The sequence below is a fragment of the Sapajus apella genome, unplaced genomic scaffold (genome assembly GCF_009761245.1).
Source record: "Sapajus apella isolate SASKATOON/1434 unplaced genomic scaffold, GSC_monkey_1.0 scaffold7, whole genome shotgun sequence".
In the NCBI taxonomy this organism is placed as follows: domain Eukaryota; kingdom Metazoa; phylum Chordata; class Mammalia; order Primates; family Cebidae; genus Sapajus; species Sapajus apella.
Genome location: NW_022436947.1, coordinates 28,074,521 through 28,099,176, shown reverse-complemented (window position 1 = coordinate 28,099,176; position 24,656 = coordinate 28,074,521). Strand labels below are relative to the sequence as shown.

Genomic DNA, 24,656 nt, shown 5'->3' with positions numbered 1-24,656 from the left:
ATGGAGGGCCAAGTGTATTTCTGATTCTCTCATCCCACCCTTTATGCTACTACTGTCTTAAATTCCCATTTTATTTATATTAAAAATCGTTCTCTATATCTTTATTTTTGATTAAGTTGTTTTAGTTTGCTAGTGCTGCTGTAACAAAGTACCATGAACTGGGTGGTTTAAACAATACAAATTTATTTTCTCATAGTTCTGGAGGCTTAGAAATCTGAGAGATCAAGATTTTGGGAAGATTTCTACCTGACTAAAGCACGTCCCCCTTGACATTTCTTATGATACAAGTTGCTAATATTGAAGTATTTCAGCTTTCATATATCTGAGGAAAATCTCATTTTGAAAGATATTTTGGCTGGGTATAAAATTCTAGGTGACTTTTTTCTCTCAGTACTCTAAGCATTTAAGACATTATCACTAGTTTTAGAAGTTTGATTATGATATTCCTTGGTGTAATTTTCTTCATGTTTCTTTCATTTGGGATTTGCTGGGCTTCTCTGAATTTGTGAGTTAATACCTTTCATGAAATTGGAAAGTTATTGGCCATTATTTTTTCAAATCTCCCACCTTCTGGGAGAGATTCTAATTATGCTTATATTTAGCTGCTTAGATTTGTATCACTGATGCTCTTCTATTTAAAACATTTTTTGTTTAATTTTAGATAGTTGCTATTGTTGTAACTTCAATTTACCTTTCCTTCTACAACATCTAATATGCAGTAATCCCACTGGTATGTATTTTCACATTAGACATTGTAGTATCTGTCTCTAGATGACAGATTTGGGTATTTTAAGATAGCTTCATGGTTCTACTTAGCTTTTTATACAGTTTTGATATGTTTTATTAAAATAAAACCATATTGAAGCATAACACATATAGGAAAGAGCACAAACTATAAATGTTTAGCTCAAGGAATTTTCCCAAACTGGTATTATCTCTATTTTAATGTCCTTGTTTCTATGTCAGTTCAAAGTTGTTTGTTGTTAGCTGATTTATCTCCTCACTATGGGTCCTATTTTCTTACTGCTTTGCATGGCTATTTTTTTTTTTTTTTGGATGTCAGACATGGTGAATTTTACCTTGGTGGGTACAATAGCTATGGATTGCTATAAATATTCCTGAACTGTGTTCTGGGATGTAGTTAAGATACCTGGAGACAATTTGAACTTTTTGGGTCTTGCTTTTAAGATCTGTTATGTGGAACTAGAGCAGTGTTTATCTAAGGCAAATTATTATCCATTATTGAGATAAGACCCTTCTCTGTGTACTCTATTCAATGTTTGTGAATCTTGAATGTTCCAGCATGGCTGGTGGGAACAGGTACAATATTAACACTTCCCTGTGTGAGTGCTGGCCACTATAACCTCTAATCCTTTCCGACAGTACCTTCTTGAGTCTCATGTAGTTTTCTCATATACATGTATGCTTATCTATACCTAGCTGAGTATTCAAAGGGGACCTTTTGCAGGCCTCTGGAGTTTTTCCTCCATGGTTTACTTATTTTCAGTAGACTATTCTAGAAACTCTAGCTGCCTTGGTCTCCTAGGACACTCAATGCCACCTTCACAACTCAGGGAATCACCTAGACTCTGCTTGGGTTTTTCTCTGTGCTACATCCTGGAGACTCTCAAGGCAATATCCTAGAGTAATTGTAGGGCTCATCTCATTTGTTTTCCATCTCTGAGCTCACTGTCCTTCATTATCTGATGTGTAGAATCAAAATTATTTCGAATATTCAGTCCACTCTTTTTGTTGCTTCAAGTGTTAGAAGAGGATAAATCTAGTCTGTGTTATCCCATCTTGGCAGGAAGAGTTAGTCCCTTTACTCTGTTTTAAAATTAGTTATAGAATTCTGAACTGTGAAACTCTGATTCTACTACTTACTAGCAGTTCTTTTGTCTTCCCTAGTGACTATACAATTCAAAGTTTATAGCCCTATCCATAAATAGATTTAATATTAAGCTTAAGGATCAAATGGTCATGATGTCTCAGCAGTCCCTGAAGAACATCTCTCATGTGTGTCTTGAGGAAGGAAGGGAAGAGAATCCATGCATGAAGCCATTGGGCTTTAAAACTGTAGTTCCTGATGGCACAAAAATTCTTTGCAGTGGTAAGCTAAGAACAGTGATTTTAGCATAGAGAAAACAGAAGTAGAAATAACAGTAATGGTTTTAGGACTTGGTTGTTCCTCATTGTCACTCATATAGATTTAATCTATTTAGTCATGCTCATCAAAATGATACATAATTAAAGAAATGTCTCATATGAAAGCTGAATCTTCATGCAGGAACTTTTTCAGTAACAACAAACATTTATTTAGCAGGCACTATTAAGAGGTACTATGCTTGGTGCTTTACAACATCCTATAAAATGTGGTCCACTACTAATTCCATTATACAGATGAGAAAACTGAGGATCAAATGGTGATGGAGAGGTTCAAACCTAGGTTGGAAGTATGATTCTACTCTTTTATTTAAAAAAGTATTAAATATATTAGGCATATATTAGGAATCTTCTAGGTTCTGGAAATATAGCAGCAGAGGAAAAAAAGTCTCTAACCCAAGGAGTTTACTCTAATCCATACTTTAAAAATAACATTAAATTTTGTAAACATTTAAATGCATTTTGTAAAAATTTTTATGTCTGGAGGTCTAACAATAGTAAAATGGTAAACATAATGAATTTATGTTATTCTGGAAAAATAACTTGTTCTGATATAAATAACTCATCTACCTTTAAAAAAATGCCTTTAACACAAACTCTTGGCATCACATGATTAAGGTAAAAGAAAGTTCAAGGTGGCCAGGTGTGATGGCTCATGCCGGCAATCCCAGCACTTTGGGAGGCAGGTGGATCCCCTGAGGTCAGGTGTTTGAGACAAGCCTGATCAACATGGTGAAACCCTGTCTCTACTAAAAATAAAAAGTCAGGTGGGCATGGTGGTGCATGCCTGTAATCCCAGCTACTTGAGAGGCAGACGCAGCAGAATCGCTTGAACCCAGGAGGCAGAGGTTGTAGTGAGTTATCATGCCACTGCACCTGAGCCTGGGCAACAAGAGGAGCGAAACTTCGTCATAAAAAAAAAAAAGTTGAAGCTGATAAGGAGGTGATCCTGTTTCACTGAATTAAAATTATAGTGTCATAATGATTGACCCACAGGAACATTCTCAAAGGAAAGGATAGTATCTATTATTTATTAAGTTCCTATAATTTACCAGGCCAAATGTTAAGTAGTTTCATTGACTCAAGTACAAACAAGCTGGATTTAATAAAATCTGGCTGACGCCAAAGCCCTTGTCTCTTTCTACCATTCCATAATGGCTCTACAACACTGTATATTTCAGAAAGAGATGCATTAAAAGAAATAAACCAAAGACAACAAAATGCAAAACCCAAACACAACAGCTATGGGGAAGTCTGTAATCTGAATTGAGATGGAGTCTCACTGTGTTGCCCCATGCTGGAATGCAGTGGTGCAATCTTGGCTCACCACAACCTCCAACTCCTAGGTTCAAGCGATTCTCCTGCCTCAGCCTCCCAAGTAGTATTTACAGGTGCCTGCCACCACACCTGGCTAATTTTTGTATTTTTTAAGAGAGACAGGGTTTCACCATGTTGGCCAGGCTGGTTTTGAACTCCTGACCTCAGGTGATCCGCCTGCCTCAGCCTCCTAAAGTGCTGGGATTACAGGCATCAGCCACCGTGCCCAGCTGAAGTTTCTTAATTCCAATGATTTTACTTTAATATAGTTCTAGACTATGGCTATTTAGATGATAAAGAAAATAAAGACAAAATTGGTTAAATGTTCATATTTTCACAAAATTTATTTAGGTTTGAATAAAAATCTCTTCTTAATGGGTACAAAGGAAATATATTTGCTATTTTAGGGATGCAAAGAAAGTGCTTTTCTTTTGTAAATATAGACGTAAAGTACTGAAGTCTGAAAACAAAACTATGCATACCTCTACAGCAGGTACAATGTCTATGCCAACAGTTAGAAATTCTTCAAACTTCAGAAATGGGTTAAAGCAGCTGCCAACATCAAGTAATCTGATTTTTCCTGAGGCTTGTAGCAACCTAAAAACAGATATTTTATAAGAACAAAATCAAATATGAGAATATAAGAAATCATGTAGATTATAGGTTCTTTAACTTTTTGGTCTCAGGACCCTTTTACACATTTAAAAATTACTGAAGACCCCAAAAGCTTTCGTTTCTGTGAGTTGTATCTATTAATAATCACCATATTTGAAGACGAACATGTCTTAAAAAATATTCATTTATTAGACTTAAAAGGATAGTAAAAAAAATACAGCCTTGTTTTATATATATTTATTAACAAAAAAATTGAGACAAGGTCTTGCTATATTGCCCAGGCTTGTCTTGAACTCCTGGGCTCAAGTGATCCTCCGGCCTCAGTCTCCCAAAGTGCTGAGATTGCAGGCATGAGTCACTGTGCCTGGCACCCCCATGCCCCCCTTTTTAAAAAAATATATTTTTTCAATTCTCTAATGTCTGGCTTAATGGAAGACAAATTTGCACTCAGGCCGTTGCAATATCACATGGTATGCAGTCACTGGAAAACTTCATTCTACATTCATGATAAAGTGAGAGTAAAAAGTGAGAATCTATAACAATACGAATTACTATACATACTACTAAATATTCTAAACCTTAATTGGGCTATGGTTAAGAACAAGAGTTCTGGAATTAGAAAGGCTAAGATCATAATCTGATTCTGACACTTAACATGTAAAACAGCGATAACAGTGGTAGTCACCCTAAGACTTTTTTCCCAAATTAATAATATATTTAGTACTTGACCCCATGGCTAGTACATAGTAAGTGCACAAACAGTGGTAGATATCATTGTTCACTATTACCATGTTATATAATAAAATTTTTGTGTTTCTTCCACTAATGATCTTCCAAAGCATAGTAAAAGCAGAATTTGCTATATGCTAAGTTCTGTAGGATAGATTCTAGTAAAATGAGTAGCAATACATGTCTGAGAGTCTTAAAAAATATATGCTTCTTATAAATTGAATTTTCTATCTGGATGAAGTATCCTAAACTATTCAAGTTAATTCAACATTATGGAGCAATCACCAATAACTTAATTTTATGGATTATCAGCTTAATAACTGATTAATTCTTGGTAACATACTTAGCCTATTTCACATTCTTTAGCTTAGCTCCTTAATTTTTTATCTGCATAAAATATACACAGTTTAAAGAATAGTCACACAGTGAGTGTCCACGTAATTACCACTTAGGTCAAGACATTATGCCTGCACCCTGGAAGCATGCCCCTCCCTGATTACATCCTTCACATTTTTCCAAAATGTAGCCACTATCCTTATTTTAGGGATAACCATTCCCTTAATTTTTAACTACTTATGACTGAATGCCTATAGTTTAGTTTTACACTACATTTTTTGACTTGCTTCTTTCATTTGATGTTTTTGGGTTGTCTGTGCTTCTATGATTCACTCTCACTGCTGTATAGTGGTACATTTAAGACTCTTATTAGTATTAGCATTAAGTCTAAAGGTCATTTAAGGAGAATTAACATCCTTACAATATTGAATCTTCAAATCCATGAACATGGAAAGTTATCCATTTATTTATAAAAATTGTCAATAGTTTTGATCATTTTCTCTAAAAAGTTCCCTCACATCTTTTGTTGGAATTACATTCCTTGGTATTTCCTAGTTTTTGATGCTTTTATCTTTTTGCCCCATAGATACTCTGTACTTTTTTTCTTTTAATTTTCTGTTGTTGTTTACACAGATGCAACTGACTTTGGATACAATAGTCCCCCCTTATCTGCTGTTCCACATTTTGTGGTTTCAGTTACCTGAAGTTAACCATGGTCTGAAAATGTTTAACAGAAAATTCCAGAAATAAACCAAGTCATAAGATTTAAATTACGTGACATTCTGAGTAGCATGGTAAAAATCTCACACCATCAGACCCAGGACGTAAATCATCCCTTTGTCCAAAGTATCCATGCTTTCTGCATTAGTCATTAACAGGATATTATATGGTCCTGATATTTAACCAGCATAGCTTCATGATCTAGATTACTGAAAGCAGATGATCCTGCTCCTCCTGATGTATGGTCAGACTGTTAATAGTAGCTTAATGCTATGTCACAATGCCTGTCATTCACCTCATCTCATAGGCATTTTATCATCTCACATCATAAGGGTAAGTGAAGTACAGTAAGATACTTTGAGATACCACATTCATATATTTTTTTACTATAGTATTTTGTTATAATTGTTCTATTTATTGTTATTCTTATTGTGCCTAACTTACAAATTAAACTTTGTCATGGGTATGTATGTATAAAAAAAACAGTATACATAGGATTCAGTAATATCTGTGGTTTTAGGCCTCCATAGGGGTTGTTGGCATTCTCTGTGAAGAAGGGGTGGTTACTCTACACATATTTTTTAGATCAGCTTTACTGTTTTTTTTTTTTTAAATCTCAATTGCTTAATCTGTATATTATTTTGTGTACTCTAATCTAGGTACATAAGTTCCTAACCTGTGAAAAATGACATTTGTGTTTTGTCCTCTATCACCCACCTACCCATCCATTTTTTTTTCACCTTACTACTCTGCCCAGGACTTCCAATATGTTGGTAGACAGAAGTGGGCAAGCGGATGGACACTATAAACCCTATCTCAGAAGGAATATTCCAGTGTCATCATTAAATATAAAAACTGGTAGAGGTTTTATATACTATTCTTGATAACGTTAAAGTTCCTTTCTTTTAAACTTTTATTTTAGGCCCAGGGGAACATGTGCAGGTTACATAGGTAAACGATATGTCTTGGGAGTTTGGTGTACAGGAAGTTTGGTATACTGATTATTTTGTCACCCAGGTAATAAGGATAGTTCCCAATAGATAGTTGTTTTTTTTTTTTTAAATCCTCTCCCTTTTCTCAGTCTCCACCCTTAAATAATCCCCAGTGAATGTTGTTCTCTCTTTGTGTCCATGTGTTCTCATCACTTAGCTCCCACTAACAAGTGAGAACGTGCAGTATGTGGTTTTCTTTTCCTGAATTAGTTTGTGTAGGATAATGGCCTCCAGCTCCTTCCGTGTTGCTACAAAAGATGTGATTTCATTCGTTTTTATGGTTGCATAGTATTCCATGATGTATATATTCCACGTTTTCTTTAACCAGTCTGCTGTTGATGGGCATTTAGGTTGATTCCATGTCTTTGGTATTGTGAATTGTGCTGTGAACATATGTGTGCATGTGTGTTTACTGTAGAATGATTTATAGTCCCTTGAATACATACTGAAAAATGGGATTGCTGAGGCAAGTGGTAATTCTGTTTCAAGTTCTTTGAGGAATTGCCACACTGCTTTCTACAATGGCTGAAATCATTTACATTCCCACCAGCTATGTATAAGCACTACCTTTTCTCTGCAACCTTACCAGCAACTGTTACTTTTTGACTTTTTAATGATAGCCATTTTGATGCCTGTGAGATGGTATCTCATTGTGGTTTTGATTTGTGTTTCTCTAACATTTAGTGATGTTGAGCATTTTTTCATATGCTTGCTGGACACATTTGTATTTCTCTGAGAAGTGTCTGTTCATATACCTTGCACACTTTTTAATGGGGTTATTTTATGCCTGTAAATTTGTTTAAGTTCCTTATAGATGCTGGATATTGGACCTTTGTCAGATGTACAGTTACATTTTCTCCCATTGTGTAGGCTATTTATTCTGCTGATAGTTTCTGTTGCTGTACAAAAGCTCTGTAGTTTAATTAGGTCCCATTTGACAATTTTTGTTTTTGTTGCAATTACTTTTGGCATCTTTGTCATAATCATTCCTGGGTTTTATGTCTAGAACGGTATTTTGCAGGTTATCTTCCAATGTTTTTATAGTTTTACATTTTAAGATTTTTAAATTGATGTTGAATTGATTTTTGTGTATGGTGTAAGAAAGAGGTCCAGGTTCAGTCTTCTGTATATGGCTAGTTATCTCAGCATCATTTATTGAATAGCGAGCCCTGTCCACATTGCTTTTGTCAACTTTGTTGAAGATCAGATGCTTGTAGGTGTTATTTCTGGGTTCTCTATTCTGTCCCATTGGTCTATGTGTCTGTTTTGGTGCCAGTACCATGCTGTTTTGTTTACTGTAGCCTTGCAGTATCATTTGAAGTTGAGGAGTGTGTGTAGCCTCCATCTTTGTTATGTTTGTTTAGGATTGCCTTGGTGATTTGGGTTCTTTTCTGGTTCCACATGAATTTTAAAATAGTTTTTCTTAGTTCTGTGAAGAATGTAGTTGGTGGTTTGATGGAAATAGCACTGGATCTGTAAATTGCTTTGACAGTATGGCCATTTCAACAATGTTTATTCTTCCTATCTGTGAGCATGAAATGTTTTCCATTTGTTTGTGTTATCTCTGATTTGAACAGTGTTTTGCAATTTTTGTTGCAGAGATTTTTCACCCCCCTGATTAGCTGTATTCCTAGGTATTTTATTCCTTTTGTGGCAACTGTGGATAGGATTGTGTTCTTGATTTGCCTCTCAGCTTGAATGTTGCTGATGTATAGGAATGCTACTGATTTTTGTACATTTATTTTGTATCCTGAAACTTTGCTGAAGTTGTTCATCAGATCTAGGAGCTTTTAGCAGAGATTATGGGGTTTTCTAGATATAGAATCATATCACCTGCAAACACAGATAGTTGGACTGTTCCTATTTAATTCCTTTTATTTCTCTTGCCTGACTTCTCTGGCCAGGACTTCTTGAAGTCATTTCTGGCCAGGGCTTCTTGAAGTCATTTTTATGCTTAGCTAACTTTTGACACAAATCTATGCAGAATTTTACCAAATGTATACTATATATCTATGCAGATATGACTAATCTGTATATGTGGTAGAAAAAAATTCATAAATTGTATAGTGTCAAATCAATCTTGTATTCTCTGGAAGTTCCTAAATTGGTTTTGATATATTATTCTTTTCATAATCTGAAGGATTTGCTTTATATGTCTCTGTGTATATATAGTTAATTCTGGCTAATTGTTATCATTTGGTTCTATAAAGTGACCATGAATGTTGAATTAATGAATGCTGAACAATGGCTCTCATGGAAACTACAGGGTTAGGTCTCTGGTCACAACATTTTCATCAACACATACTTTGAATTTATGCGTTTCTGTTTAAAAACACTATATTTAATACATATTGTTGGTGCACTAACATTGAACTCATGGCCAACAGCACTGTAACTCATGCCTGAAGGAAGCTTACATAACACATGTATTTTCTTTGTAAGGCACAACACAACATTCTTGTGTTTAGGAACACTAGACTTTAACACCATATGTGGGAGTTATTATTTTAAAAGCAAAGTCATCAACAAAAAGCACAAACAAAAAATTTAACATCAAATAGGCTGTGAAAAGAGTATTGTGTGAGAGAGCAGAAACAAGATGGCATAGCTCACCTTGTTAGACGTCAGCTGGGAAGTCTGTGTGTACAGTGACTCAATTTTTTTGCCACAGTATTGACTGTAGTGTTACAAGTAAGTTAGGTGAATTCACAGACAAGGAATTTACAAATGAGAATTGACTGTGTGTATGGATTTTACATCTATGTTAAGTGGGCAAGTTTGTTAATCATGTTGTTCAAATATTTGATGGTCTTACTTTTTGAAAGTTTTCTCAATCTTCCACCATTAAGGAAAAAAAAAAAAGAATAATCACTGCAAATTGATTTAAAGAGATTGTTATTGTCATATATATGTTTTATTTTTGCAGAAAGGATAAACCAGAAACGAATAAAACCTCAGAAGATTTGGAACAAGGTGGGTGCTTTAAGTATAAGATGGGATGTCTGAGTATACCTTTCATTGTAGTTTTGACTTCTGAAAGTTGTTAAACTAATCTAGTTAAATGTCAAATAACACAGAATGAAAACCAGTAATTCAATAACATTTCAATATAGTATTCTGACTACAATAATCTTGACGGGTAATATTCTAAGGACAAAAAAAAAAAAAAAACCAAAACCTGCAAAAATATTCTAAATTTTTAAGAGCTGAGCAAATTGCAAATTAAGGTTGCTGGGAGATACAAATTCAGAATGAGGCAATGGAGGGAAAGAACCCTGTAGTGATGGATTAGAACTAGAGGTTTCATAAGAAAGGATGTCAAAGCCGTGACACCACAATAACAAAGAACATATCTAATACTCAGAATTTGGTTTCTAAATCCCATTTTCCCACTAAAATTACGCCAAGGTTGAAGCAGAGAAAGCATACGGTAAGCCTGGATGAGCTTACTGTACAAGAAAGTAAAGCACTGCTTAAACACCAATGAAGACATATGGAAAGGTAAAAGAAACTACTTTAAAGGCACTTCCATTGGCCTAATTTGCCAGGATTTCACCATCATAAGAATGAATGTTAACACAATGATTTAAAATCTGAGTCCACAGGTACTTAAGAGGGGGAGAAGGGAAAGCTTGTTTTTACACAAGAATGCCACCCAATATATTTAAGCAAGATAAAAATTAATCACCATTTTGCAACCATTATAATAAACATAACTTGATTTAGGCAAGACCATTAATGGATGCTAAAGCCACTAGTTATTGTGAAATATAGTTATCATACTATTACAAAAATAAAGCTATGATACAGTAACAAGTGTTTCTTTAGTAACACATTAAATAATGATTCAGCAATGGATCTAATGATTACCACAATTTCAAAGTAGTGATGAGAATAAATATTCTGACATATATGGTAACTACAATATGATACAAACATCTATAATTTTTCTGAATAACAAAGTCATAGATACTAGTTTTGTGGCCTACATTCATTAAAGAAGGAATTGCTAAATTTTAATTAGAAGTGAGTGAAACAAACTAGAAAACCTAGAAGAGACAGATAAATTTCTGGACACATATCCCCTCCCAAGGCTGAATCAGGAAGAAATTGATTCCCAGTGAGCTCTGCAACTGAATCAGTAATAAGTAGCCTGCCAATCAAAAAATACCCAGGATCAGATAGATTCACAGAATTCTACAAAGAGTTGGTACCATTCCTACTGAAACTGTTCCAAAAAACTGAGGAGGAGGGACTCCTCTTCAACTCATTCTATGAAGCCAGCATCATCCTGATACCAAACAAAAAAAGAGCAATATCCTTGATGAACACTGATGCAAAAATCCTCAATAAAATACCTGCAAATCGAATCCAGCAGCACACAGAAAAGCTAGTCCACCACAGTAAAGTAAGCTTTATCCCCAGGAAGCCAAATTGGTTCCATATATGCACATCAAGAAATGTGATTTATCACATAAACAGAAGTAAAGACAAAATCACATGATCATCTCAATAGATGCAGAAAAGGCTTCTGCTGAAGTCTAACATCCCTTCATGTTAGAAACTCTCAATAAACTGGGCATTAAAGAAATATACCTCAAAATAACAAGTCATCTATGACATACCTACAGCTAGCATCATACTGAATAGGCAAAAGCTGAAATATTCCCCTTGAAAACCAGCACACAACAAGGATATCCTCTCACCACTCCTATTCAACATAGCACTGGCAGTATGTTGAATCAGACAAGATAAAGAAATAAAGGGCATCCAAATATAACAGAGATAAAACGCAAACCATCCCTGTTTGCCAATGACATGGTCCTGTATCTAGAAAACATCACGGTCTTGGCCCAAAAGGACCTTCCACTGATAAAACAACTTCAGCAAAGTTTCAGGATATGAAAATCAATGTACAAGAATCACTAGTATTTCTATATACCAGGAATGCAATCCCATTCACAATTGGCAGAAAAAGAATAAAATACCTAGGAATACAGCTAACCAGGAAGGTATTACAAAACACTGCTCAAATAAATCAGAGACGACACAAACAAATGGAAAAACATTCTATGCTTATGGATAGGAAGAATCAATATTGTTGAAATGGCCATATTGCCCAAAGCAATTTGCAGAGTCAATGCTGCTGCTATCAAACTACCAATGACATTTTTCACAGCACTAAAAAAAATTATTTTAAAATTCATATGGAAACAGAAAAGAGCCCAAATTGTCAAAACAATCCTAAGCAAAAAGAACAAAGCTGGAGTCATCACATTATCCAAGTTCAAATGATATTAAAAGGCTGCTACAGTAAACAAAGCAGCATGGTACTGGTAGACAGACACACAGACCAAAGGGACAGACTAGAGGGCCCAGAATAAGGCCACACAGCTATGACCATCTGATCTTTGACAAACTTGACAAAAACAAGCAATGGGGAAAGAACATTCAGTAAATGGTGCTGGGATCAGTAGCTAGCCCTATGCAGAAGACTGAAACTAGACCCCTTCTTTACACCACATACAAAAATCAACTAAAGATGGACTGAAGACTTAGATGTGTAACCCCAAACTACAAAAACTTTGAAAGACGACCCGGGCAACCCTTTCTGGACATAGGAATAGGCAAAGATTTCACGATGAAGATGCCAAAAGCAATTGCAACAAAAGCAAAATTTGACAAACTTAAAAGCTTCTGCATAGCAAAAGAAACTACCAACAGAGTGAAAAACAAGCTGGCTCACGCTTGTAATCCCAGTACTTTGGGAGGTTGAGGCAGGCAGATCACAAGGTTAGGAGATCAAGACCATCCTGGCTAACATGGTGAAGCCCCATCTCTACTAAAAATACAAAAACTTAACCGATCATGGTGGTACATGCCTGTAGTCCCAGCTACTTGGTAGGCTGAAGGGGGAAATAATTGCTTGGACCCGGGAGGCAGAGGTTGCAGTGAGCCAAGATTGTGCTACTGCACTCCAGCCTGGGCAACAGAGTGAGACTTGTTCTTCTTTTTTTTTTTTCTAAGACAAAGCTATAGAATGGAAAAAAATATTTACAAACTAGGCATTGACAAAGGTCCAATATCCAGCATCTGTAAGGAACCTAAACTAATTTACACGAAAAAATAACCCCATTATAAAAAGTGTGCAAAGGACATGAACACACTTCTCAACAGAATACACACACATAGCCAACAAGCATATTAAAAAAAGTTCAATATCACTGATCATTAGAGAAATGCAAATGAAAACCACAATGAGATACCATCTCACACCAGTCAGAATGGGTATTATTAAAGTGAATGAATACGGCCAGGCATGGTGGCTTACACCTATAATCCCAGTGCTTTGGGAGGCTGAGGCAGGTGGATCACCTGAGGTCAGAAGTTCAAAACCAGCCTGACCAACATGGTGAAACCCAGTCTCTACTAAAAACACAAAAATTATCCGGGTGTGGTGGTGGGTAACTGTAATTCTAACTACTTGGGAGGCGGCGGTTTCAATGAGCCGAGATTGCACCATTGCATTCCAGCTTGGGTGACAGAGCGAGACTCCGTCCCCCCAACCCCCCAAAAAGAAAAAAAAAGTGAATAAATAACAGATGCTGGTGAGGCTGTGGAGAAAAGAAAATGCTTATACACTGTTGGAAGCATAAATTAGTTCAACCATTGGAGAAACATTGTGGTGATTCCTCAAAGAGCTAAAAGGAGAAATACCATTTGACCTAGGAATCCCATTACTGGCTGTATACTTAAAGGAATACAAATCATTTTACCATAAAGACACAGGCACGTGTGTGTTCACTGCAGCATTATTGACAGTAGCAAAGAATTGGAATCAACCTAAATGTCCATCAATGGTAGACTGGATAAAGAAAATGGAATAGTAGGCAGCCATAACAAATAACAATATAATGTCCTTTGCAGGAACACAGATGAAGCTGGAGGCCATCATACTTAGCAAACTACTGCAGGAACAGAAAACGAAATACTGCGTTTTCACTTGTAAGTGAAGAGAACACATGGACATAAAGAGGGAAACAACAGATACCTCGGCCTACTTGAGAGCAGAAGTCAGGAGGAAGGAAAAGATCAGAAAAAATAACTATTGGGTATTAGGTTTAGTACTTGAGTGGCAAAATAATCTGTACACTTTTTTTGCAAGAGAGAAACAATTCTTTTACATTAATGCTATGTATAGGTATCCTGGTTTCTCTTAAATTTACCCTTAGTAAGTTCTTACAGGATCTGTCATCACAGTTAGCAAACTAATGCAGAAACAGAAAACCAAATACTGCATGTTCTCACTTATAAGTGATGAGAACACATGCATATAAAGAGGGAAACAACCGACACTGAGGCCTACTTGAGGGTAGAGGATGGAAGGAGGGAGAAGATCAGAAAAAGTAACTATTGGGTATTAGGCTTAGTACCCGAGTGGCAAAATCATCTGTGACATGAATTTACCTATGTAACAAACCTGCACATGTACTCCTGAGCCGTTATAAGTTAAAAAAAAGTGAGTGAAAAAGACTTTTTTTCTTGTTCATAGACCCCATAAAGGGGTAAGTGTCAAATGAAATAAACCTGGACAGGTTCATTTCACACAGTAAAAGCTGTCAAATGAAAATGATTTTGAAAGAATGGAACAACTTTCTAGGGAACCTACAGTGATTATGAGCTACATCTGTGGACCACTTCTAACAAGTATACCAGCATTTTTACTGGTTTTGTTTACATTAATCTCACTTCTGGTTCCATATTCATACATTTAGTTTTCCTCATTTAAAAAATTCTATCTGTTTTTATAAGCCACTTATATCCTTTTTGGAATATGAGCATTCTAGAATTTTTCTGCAAATTAGTTAACACCTAATGCAAATATAAATAAAATTAAACTGAATTACTCATTTTTCCCATTTTAATTACTGCTTATAAAATAAGTCACTCTTTTAAGAACTACTTTCATATCAAGATAATTTTTATGTATAAAATCAACAACATTGATAAAGACTAAATTCTGGCACTAATCCTTTAAATTTATATTGTGAGAATTTAGGCAAATTCTCACAATATAAATTTACGTAGGGGAAAAATCTTATTTGAAAGTTAAATGGTCAAGTTTGTGGTTAGATTATCTGAATTTCGAAAAAACTGCCTTAGCAAATTAAGAATAAATCATTTAATAGCAGACATAAATAGTACACAATAGGATCTTTATTTTTCTTGATAATCCTAATTGAACTATTCTTTCCTACTGCAATTAAAGGACCTGGAAATTCCTTTATTTTGTTATTCAAACAGTATTTCACACACAGAGTACTCACAGAGTACAACCCACCAAACACAAACAAGATAAACCTGTGTCAGATCATAATTGTAATTTTTGATGCTGAAAATACTACAAGGACTGTCAACCTAGAAGCCCAAGTTCTAAAAACAGAAATATGAGGATAAGCCAGGTGCTGTGGCTCACGCCTATAATCCCAGTGCTTTTGGGAGGCTAGGGCAGGAGGACTGCTTGAGGCCAGAAGTTCAAGACCAGCCCAGAACACATAGTGAGTCACTGTCTCTTCAAAAAATAAAAAAAATAAAAAAAAATTAGCTGGGCATGGTAGTGCATGCTTGTAGCCCCTGCTATTCAAGAGGCTGAGGTGGGAGGATCACTTGAGGTCAGGAATTGGAGGCTGTAGTGAGCTATGATCATGCCACTGCACTCCAGTCTGGGCAACAGAGTAAGACCCTGTCTCTTCAAAATATTTTCTTCTGGAAGATAATAAAAAATAGAAGTTTATATTAAGTAGCTATAATTATAAATATATAGCTATTAAAACTGTTTAATCTTAGTTTAGAAATAATTTTCATTTGCAATTTACTGAAAAAGTATTACAAATCTATAAAAAGTCAAGTACTTTTTTTTGCATTTTTTTTTTTTTAAATTGTACTTTAGGTTCTGGGGTACATGTGCAGATCCTGCAGGGCTGTTGCACAGCCTGGCATGGTGGTTTGCTACCTCCATTCCCCGTCACCTATATCTGGCATTTCTCCCCATGTTAACCCTCCCCAACCTCCCTAAACCTTACTGTCATTTCATAGCAACCACCAACAGACCCCAGTGTGTGATGCTCCCCTCCCTGTGTCCATGTGTTCTCATTGTTCAATACCCACCTATGAGTGAGAACATGTGGTGGTTGATTTCCTATTCTTGTGTCAGTTTGCTGAGAATGGTTTCCAGATTCATCCATGTCCCTACAAAGGACATGAACCCATCATTTTTCATGGCTGCACTGTATTCCATGCTGTACATGTGCCACATTTTCCTTGTCCAGTCTATCATCAACGGGTATTTGGGTTAGTTCCAGGTCTTTGCTATTGTAAACAGTGCCGCAATGAACACGTGTGTGCATTATGTCTTTATAACAGAACGATTTATAATCCTTTGGGTATATACCCAGTAATGGGATTGCCGGGTCGAACAGAGTTTCTATTTCTAGATCCTTGAGGAATCACCACACTGTGTTCCACAATGGTTGAACTAATTTACACACCCACCAACAGTTTAAAAGTGTTCCTATTTCTTCACATACTTTCCAGCATCTGTTGTCTCCAGATGTTTTGAAGATCACCATTCTAACTGAAGATGGTATCTCAATGTGGTTTTGATTTGCATTTCTCTAATTTGCATCTCTAAAAGTGATGATGAGCATTTTTTCATATATTTGTTGGCCTCATGTATGTCTTCTTTTGAAAAGTGTCTGTTTATATCCTTTACCTACTTTTGAATGGGTTTTTTTCTTGTAAATCTGTCTTAGTTCTTTGTAGATTCTGGATATTAGCCCTTTGTCAGATGGGTAGGCTGTAAAAATTTTTTCCCATTCTGTTGGTTGCTGGTTCACTCTAATGATTGCTTCTTTTGCTGTACAGAAGCTCTGGAGTTTAATTAGATTCCATTTTTCTATTTTGGCTTTTGTTGCCAATGTTTTTGGTGTTTTAGTCATGAGGTACTTGCCTATGCCTATGTCCTGAATAGTTCTGCCTAGGTGTTCTTCTGGGGTTTTTATGGTGTTCGGTCTTATGTTTAAGTCTTTAATCCATCTGGAGTTAATTTCAGTATAAGGTGTCAGGAAGGGGTTCCGTTTCTGCTTTCTGCACATGGCTAGCCAGTTATCCCAACACCACTTAATAAACAGCGAATCCTTTTGCCATTGCTTGTTTTTGTCAGGTCTGCCAAAGATCAGATGGTTGTAGATGTGTGGTGTTGCCACCAAGGCCTCTGTTCTGTTCCATTGGTCTATATCTCTGTTTTGGTACACTATGCACATAAACCAGTAAACGTGGAAGAAATGGATAAATTCCAGGACACTTGCACCCTCCCAAGACTAAACCAGGAAGAAGTCGAAACCCTGAATAGACCAATAACAAGGGCTGAAGTTGAGGCAGCAATTAATAGCCTACCAACCAAAAAAAGTCCAGGACCAGAGAGGTTCACAGCTGAATTCTACCAGATGTACAAAGAGGAGCTGGTACCACTCCTTCTGAAACTATTCCAAACAATACAAAAAGGGGGAATCCTTCCCAAATCATTTTATGAGACCATCATCATCCTGATACCAAAACCCGGCAGAGACTCAACAAAAAAAGAAAACTTCAGGCCAATGACCAGGATGAACACATATGCAAAATCTTCAATAAAATACTGGCAAACCAATTGCAACAGCACATCAAAAAGCTTATCCACCATGATCAAATAGCTTCATTCTGGGGATGCAAGGCTGGTTCAACATACGCAAGTCTATAAATGTAATCCACCACATAAACAGAACCAAAGACAAAAACCATATGATTATCTCAAATAGATGCAGAGAAGGCCCTTGAAAAAATTCAACAGCGCTTTATGCTAAAAACTCTCAAGTCTCTTTAGTATCATTAAAAAATAGCTTTACATGTATACATACCTATATGACAAACTATTGAATCTGTTCGCCTGTTTCAGGCTTGAGATATAAAGTTGAGTAAGAGAGTCCAGATACTCAATAAATGAATCCAGTGAAGAAGACAAATATTTGTAAACAGTGCAATGTTTGCATTAAGTAGAGGAGTATAGAAAATGTTACAGGAGTAGAACACTCATGGAAGGGAAGAGAAACTTGGAGCTCTGAAGCCTGCAGAGTAAGCAAGCTTTTCCCAGGACCAAATGGAGAGAGGATAGTAGAGAGTAAAGAAGGCTGTTGAGGTGGGTGACTATCATTCCAGTCAGAAAGCACAGTTAACTGAAAAGGTATATGTTCCTAAGGAGGTATGGACTTTCCATAGACTCTGAAACTCATTATAAATGTGTCTTTTGAAATGTTGTCCAGTCACTGATTTCACTATATTGTATTTCTTTAAAAATTCTCCAGTGCCACTTTTTCCCCCTGCCCTTAACACTTCTTTAAAATTCATTTTGATTTTAAACATAATTAAAAAAAAAGAAAATATCTTAAATGGTTCTTTCATTGGTTTCTGCAAGATTATTAAGTCCAATTCCACTACCACAAATAAACACACATATGTATATGGCAGTATTTTTCAAACCAACTTATGCTTTAATATAAAGAATTCACAATGTAATTTTTCTCCACAGAAATAGAAAAGAGTTTGGTACATTAAAAAAAAAAGGCTCTGAAGACAGATAATCAACAGAGCTCTATCTTTATGCATACTTTACTAGTATGTGACCTTAGAAATTTTACTTATCCTCTTTAGGTCTCTGTTTCTTCATCCATGAAATAAGAGGCTAGAAGTAGATGACCTTCAAAGACCATTCTTATACAATTTTAGAGGACACTTTAGGGTTTTCTAGGTATAAGATATCATCAGTGAACTGAGAAAATCTGACACCTTTTCCAATTTGGATGCCCTTTATTTGTTTCTGCTGTCTGATTAATCTGGCTAGGATTTCCAGTATTATGTCGAATAAAAGTGGTAAAAGCAGGCATTCCTGTCTTGTTCCAGTTCTTAGAGGGAATGTTTTCAACTTTTCCCCATTTAGTATGATACTGGCAGTGGGTTTCTTATAGATGGCTTTTATTATTTTGATGTTCCTGCAATGCCTAGTTTAAGGGTTTTTGTCATGAAAGAATGCTGGATTTTATAAAATGCTTTTTCTGTGGTTATTGAAGTAATCATATGGTTTTTAGTTCTTTTTATATGGTGAATGCCATTTATTGATTGCCTATGTTAAACCATCTTTGCATGCCTGTAATGAAACTCACTTGCTTGTAGTGTATTATATTTTTGATATGTTTTTGGATTTGGTGCGTTAAGGACTTCTGCATCTGTGTTCACCATGGATACTGGCCTGCAGTCTTTCTTTGTGTCCTTGCCTGGCTTTGGAATGAGGGTGATATGGAGTCATAGAAATAAGGTAGGGAGAATTCCCTCCACTTTAATTTTTGGGAACAGTTTCAGTAAGATTGATACCAGTTCTTCTTTGCACATCTGGTAGAACTGGCTGTGAACTTCGTTGTTGGCTTTTTGTTGTTGTAGGCAATTTTTATTACTGATTTAATTTCACTATTCCTTATTGGTCTGTTCAGGATTTCTGATTCTTCTTGGTTCAATGTTGGGAGGCTGGATGTTTCCAAGAATTTATCTCCTCTGTGGTTTCTAGTTTGTGCATGTAGTTTGTGCAAGACTCCAGATGTCTCTGATGATCTTTTGTATTTCTGCGATATCAGTTGTAATGTCACCTTTGTCATTTCTAATTGTGCTTATGTGAATCATATTTTTTTCCTCAGTTAATCTAGCTAGCAGTCTATCAATTTTGTTTATCTTTTGAAAGAACTAAACTTTTGTTTAATAAGTGACTTCAGTAAAGTAAAAAATCAACATACAAAAGTCAATAGCATTTCTACCCACCAATAAAGATCAAACTGAGAACCAAATCAAGAACTCACTCCCATTCGCAATAGTTAGAAAAAATAAAATACTAGTATACTTAGCCAGAGGTGAAGGGTCTCTACAAGGAGAACTATAAAACACTGATGAAATAAAATGTATATGATGACACAAACAAATGGAAAAACATCCCATGCTCATGGACTGGAAGAATCACCTAGAAGCAAAAGACTCTCTAAAGGACAACTAACTAAAATGCTGTTAGGGTGGTTTCTCTTTTCAGTGTATCTGCCCTCCATTTCTTCATTTACATTCTGTAAAGTGATAAAACACACTGATTGGAAAACAAAGGTTGGCTAAAAAGTTTATTTCTGTTATGCTGCCTCTACATTCTAATGCTACTTTGAAATGTTCCTTTATATTCCTTACATTTTCACTTCTAATTCTTTAGACAAATTTATGGAGAAAATCTTAAAATAGTATTATTTAAAAATACTTTTGTAACTTAAGAATTTACAGCCCTTATACCTTCATTTGATAATTTTTCCTTTACACAGCAGAAAAGAATTGAGGAAAAACTCTTGGTATGTATAATGATGTATATAAGCTGTTCAAATTATAATTTTCTACTGAAATTTAAATTTCCTATACAGTTTTTAACTCAATATTGTGTTTTCTTTTCCAAAACAGAGTTCAAGATCACATTTCTGCCAAAGCAGAGTTCAAGATCACATTTCTATTTTCTTGATACGGAGTCTTGCTCTGTCGCCTAGACTGGAGTACAGTGGCACAATCTAGGCTCACTGCAACCTCTGCCTCCCCAAGTGATTCTTCTGCCTCAGTTTCCAAAGTAGCTGGGATTACACGTGCCCACGACAACACCCAGCTAATTTTTGTATTTTTAATAGAGATGGTGTTTCACCATGTTGGCCAGGCTGGTTTTGAACTTCTGACCTTGTGATCCACCCACCTGGGCGTCCCAAAATGCTGAGAGTACAGGCGTGAGCCACCATGCACAGCTATAATTAAGGCGATACTCTTAATTTTAAAATTGACATTTTTGGCCAGGCACAGTGGCTCACACCTGTAATCCCAGCACTTTAGGTGGATAAGATGGGAGGATCACTTGACGCCAGGAGTTCTAGAAGAACCTAGGCAACACAGCGAGACCCCTATCTCTTTTTATTTATTTTGAGACGGAGTCTTGCTCTGTCGCCAGACTGGAGTGCAGTGGCATGATCTTGGCTCACTGCAACCTCCACCTCATGGGTTCAAGCAAATCTCGTGCCTCAGCTTCCCGAGCAGCTGGGACTACAGGTACACACCACCACACCCAGCTAATTTTTGTATTTTTAGTAGAGATGAGGCTTTACCATGTCGGCCAGGATGGTCTTGATCTCCTGATCGCATGACCCGTCCACTTTGGCCTCCCAAAGTGCTGGGATTACAGGAGTGAGCCACCGTGCCTGGCCTCCCATCACATACATATACATATACATATACATATACATATACATATACATATACATATACATATACATATACATGCTACTTGGGAAGTTCAGGGGGAGGACTGCATAAGCCCAGGAGTTCACTATGATGAGCTATGACTGCACCATTTCACTCCAACTTGGGCAATGGAGTGAGACCCTGTCTCTTGAAACAAAACACCAAAAAAACTCATGATATTCTCCAGAAATAATTACCCTCTAACATTCTATATTAGATTATTCAACTATATACTGAGTGCTTATATGCCAGGAGTTCCATAAGTCTCAACAATACAGTGATAAAGAAGACAAAGCTATTATCCTTAAATGTACATAGCAGAAACATAATTTAGGTAATTGCTATATAAATAAAATGCTTTATGAAATATTTTTACATGCTTTTCTATATAGAGAGCTGAACTGAGGAAGAATGGGAACCATATACAATAAATGTATAACACTACATGAGGACTGTAATTTCAAAAACAAAATACGATTTGAGATTAAATGTCTACATATATTGCTCAATACCAGGAATTTGGCTATTATCAACATAATAAATTTAGTATGGAATATATTATAAAATTTGTGCATCTCTGAATTCTGTGCAACATTATGACTAAAGAAGCCACCTCTGCCTTTGGCAGATCCACAGCTAGATCATCTCCCCAGGCCAAGTGAAACAGGGAGAGTGAAGAAGAACCAGGGAAGGAAAGGCATGAGTTCTAGGGCCATCCACCTACACCTACACAGCTGTTGCCTGATAAAAGAAGTCAGGAAGGGAATGGGGTGAAACCCAAGAAGATGGCTCTTTTATAGAGTTTCAGTTTCTGTGTACCTCTTTAAATAGCAGCTGCCCCATAGGCTTCATGGCAGAAGGTTTAGAAAACTGAAAGACTCAAAACCCATCCTCCACTATAGGTCCCAAACATAGACTGCCCAGGCCTGAATACTAGATCTTGAAAGTGTTTAAAAATTTCCTTGTTTTCCAATTAGCAGCAGACATCATACTAATCCCTGCTTTTCTTTTTTTTTTTTTGAGATAGAGTCTTGCTCTGTTGCCAGGTGCCAGGCTGGAGTGCTGTGGCATGATCTTGGCTCACTGCAACCTCCGCCTCCCGGGTTCAAGCAATTCTCCTGCCTCAGCCTCCCGAGTAGCTGGGACTACAGGCACATGTCACCATGCCCAGCTAATTTTTGTACTTTTAGTAGAGACGAGGTTTCACCATGTTGGCCAGGATGGTCTCAATCTCCTGACCTCATGATTCACCCGCCTCGGCCTCCCAAAGTGCTGGGATTACAGGCATGAGCCACCACACCTGGCCTAATCCCTACTTTTCTTACCTGTTCTTTTCCCTCCTTTCAACATGCTTTCAAACAATGTTACTGCTATACTTTCTCAGAAGAAGGAGATTGTAAAAAAAAGTGGGGAACATGTTAAATACCAGATGAAGGAATTTAAAAATTGGGGTTGTTTTCCCCTGCATATGCTATTGTCAATTATACTTTTCTGTACTGTCCATCATTTGATGCAAATTACTGGAAAACTGAAACAATACAGCCAGAGTGTTTCATCATCTCCAAAGGACGACACTAGCTCCCTAGCAATGGATCCTAACCCAAATGAAATGAAAATTAAAATAGTGCCAGGGATAAGAAGCTTAGTTGCCAATCTTAATACAACTGAGACAAAGATAAAATTCATTAAGCTTGCTTAAAACAGTGAATTTTCAACCTGTCAATTTCATACTCACTGGACATATAATTGAAAAGCTTAAACTTCAACCATGTACTCAATTTTATGAATATTAAAGAAGATGTATAACTACTGGAAATATATCGTTACTAATTCTGTTCAACATGAGGCATAATTAAGAATTTTCTATTTTTTAAGGGAGTGGAATTAAAGGCTTCTTATAACTGTCCAACTTCTGTATTTCATGTGACTTATAAAAATTTTCAGCAATTTTTTTTATGTGTGATACAAAACTACCTGTGCACAAATAAGTTATAGGGCCTATAGGTGAAATGTCAGTACGCTGACCGTCCAAGTAAAATTAATCTGCTCTACATTTTTTCTTACTGTAGTAATAGGATAGGATTTTGTATGTGTCAAAACTTTTGGATAATGTTCCTGAATGTATAACTTATAAAGCATGGAATAATATTCTAAAAAGTACAAGAACTTTTCTAAACTCAGCAGAAAAGAACTATATTTAAATAAAATGCCTATCAGTTAATTAGCTTGTTTACAAAATACAGTTAATATTTAAAAGCAAAACATGAAAAATTATGGCTTTGCTTTAGAATGGGGTTCCTCAACCTCCGGCTGCAAACTGGTATTGGATCATGGCCTGTTAGGAACCAGGCTGCACAGCAGGGGGTGAGCAGCAAGTGATCATTACCATCTGAGCTCTGCCTGTCAGATCAGTGGCAGCATTAGATTTTCATAGGAGCATGAACCCTACTGTAAACACACATGCATGGGATCTAGGTTGTATGTTCCTTATCAGAATCTAGTGCCTGATGATCTGAGGTGGAACAGTTTCATCCCGAAACCATCCTCCACTCCCATCCGTGGAAAAACTGTCCCCGATGAAATTGGTCACTGGTGCCAAAAGGGTCAGGGGCCACTGCTCCAGAACATCTTACACTTGCAAACTACTATGTCTACTATTAACCAAGAGTTTTGTCTTTTTTCCATAAAATGGTGGATTAGAGGCTTTCAGCGTTCCCCAGTCACTTGGAAACAGCGAAACTAGTGTGTAAAGATCAATTCTAAAACAGGAATTCACCAGAATAGTGAAGGACACTCTAGACCCTGGGGAGGAGAAGGTGGGCTGGCAGTCACCATGAAGGTGTTTGGCTGATTACATCAATGAGAGTCCCAGTATATGAAAGTGGCAGTCAGTCTCCCTGTGTGTCTCACCTTTCTGCTAGTTATCTGTGTAACCCAGGCAAAGGGAGAGCACCCTGTTTCTCCCAAGTCTGGGAGATAGTGTAGGGAGAGGCTAAGAGACAGAGATGGAAAGACACGACGAAGTTGCAGATTTTCCCAGACCTAGGACTGAGAGAAAGACACCATTTCAAATTCAGGCTCATACAAAGTCACTCACTGTTTGGCCACCTGGCAACAGCAGCCACTGTAGACATTTTAATAACAGCCAAAGATTGGAGTGCTTGCTCTGGAGCAGGGAAATGGCCCCTACAGCCAGAATCAAGCAGTGAGTGTAGAGAGTGCCCCAGTGGTAGATGCTGGAATTAGGCTCTCTTCAGTTGCAAGACTAAGGTGGGAGAATTATTGCTGAAGCTGGTATTTCTCCTAGGTGGTGTGACTTCTCCTAGGTGGTGTGACTTATAGCCAGAGGCAACTTTGTGACCTGGAACCAGTCTGTATGGTTCCTTGCTGGGTGCC

At 36.7% G+C, this 24,656-nt stretch overlaps 1 protein-coding gene across 2 annotated transcripts in view; it reads right to left on the bottom strand.

Moving 5' to 3' along the window:
• Positions 1 to 24,656, bottom strand: part of BMT2 (base methyltransferase of 25S rRNA 2 homolog) — a 97,341-nt gene that overhangs the window by 9,544 nt on the left and 63,141 nt on the right. For both annotated transcript variants that reach the window (XM_032276241.1, XM_032276242.1), the window contains exon 4: positions 3,963 to 4,077. In XM_032276241.1, coding sequence (XP_032132132.1) covers positions 3,963 to 4,077 — 115 coding nt within the window. The remainder of the gene's footprint in view (positions 1 to 3,962; positions 4,078 to 24,656) is intronic.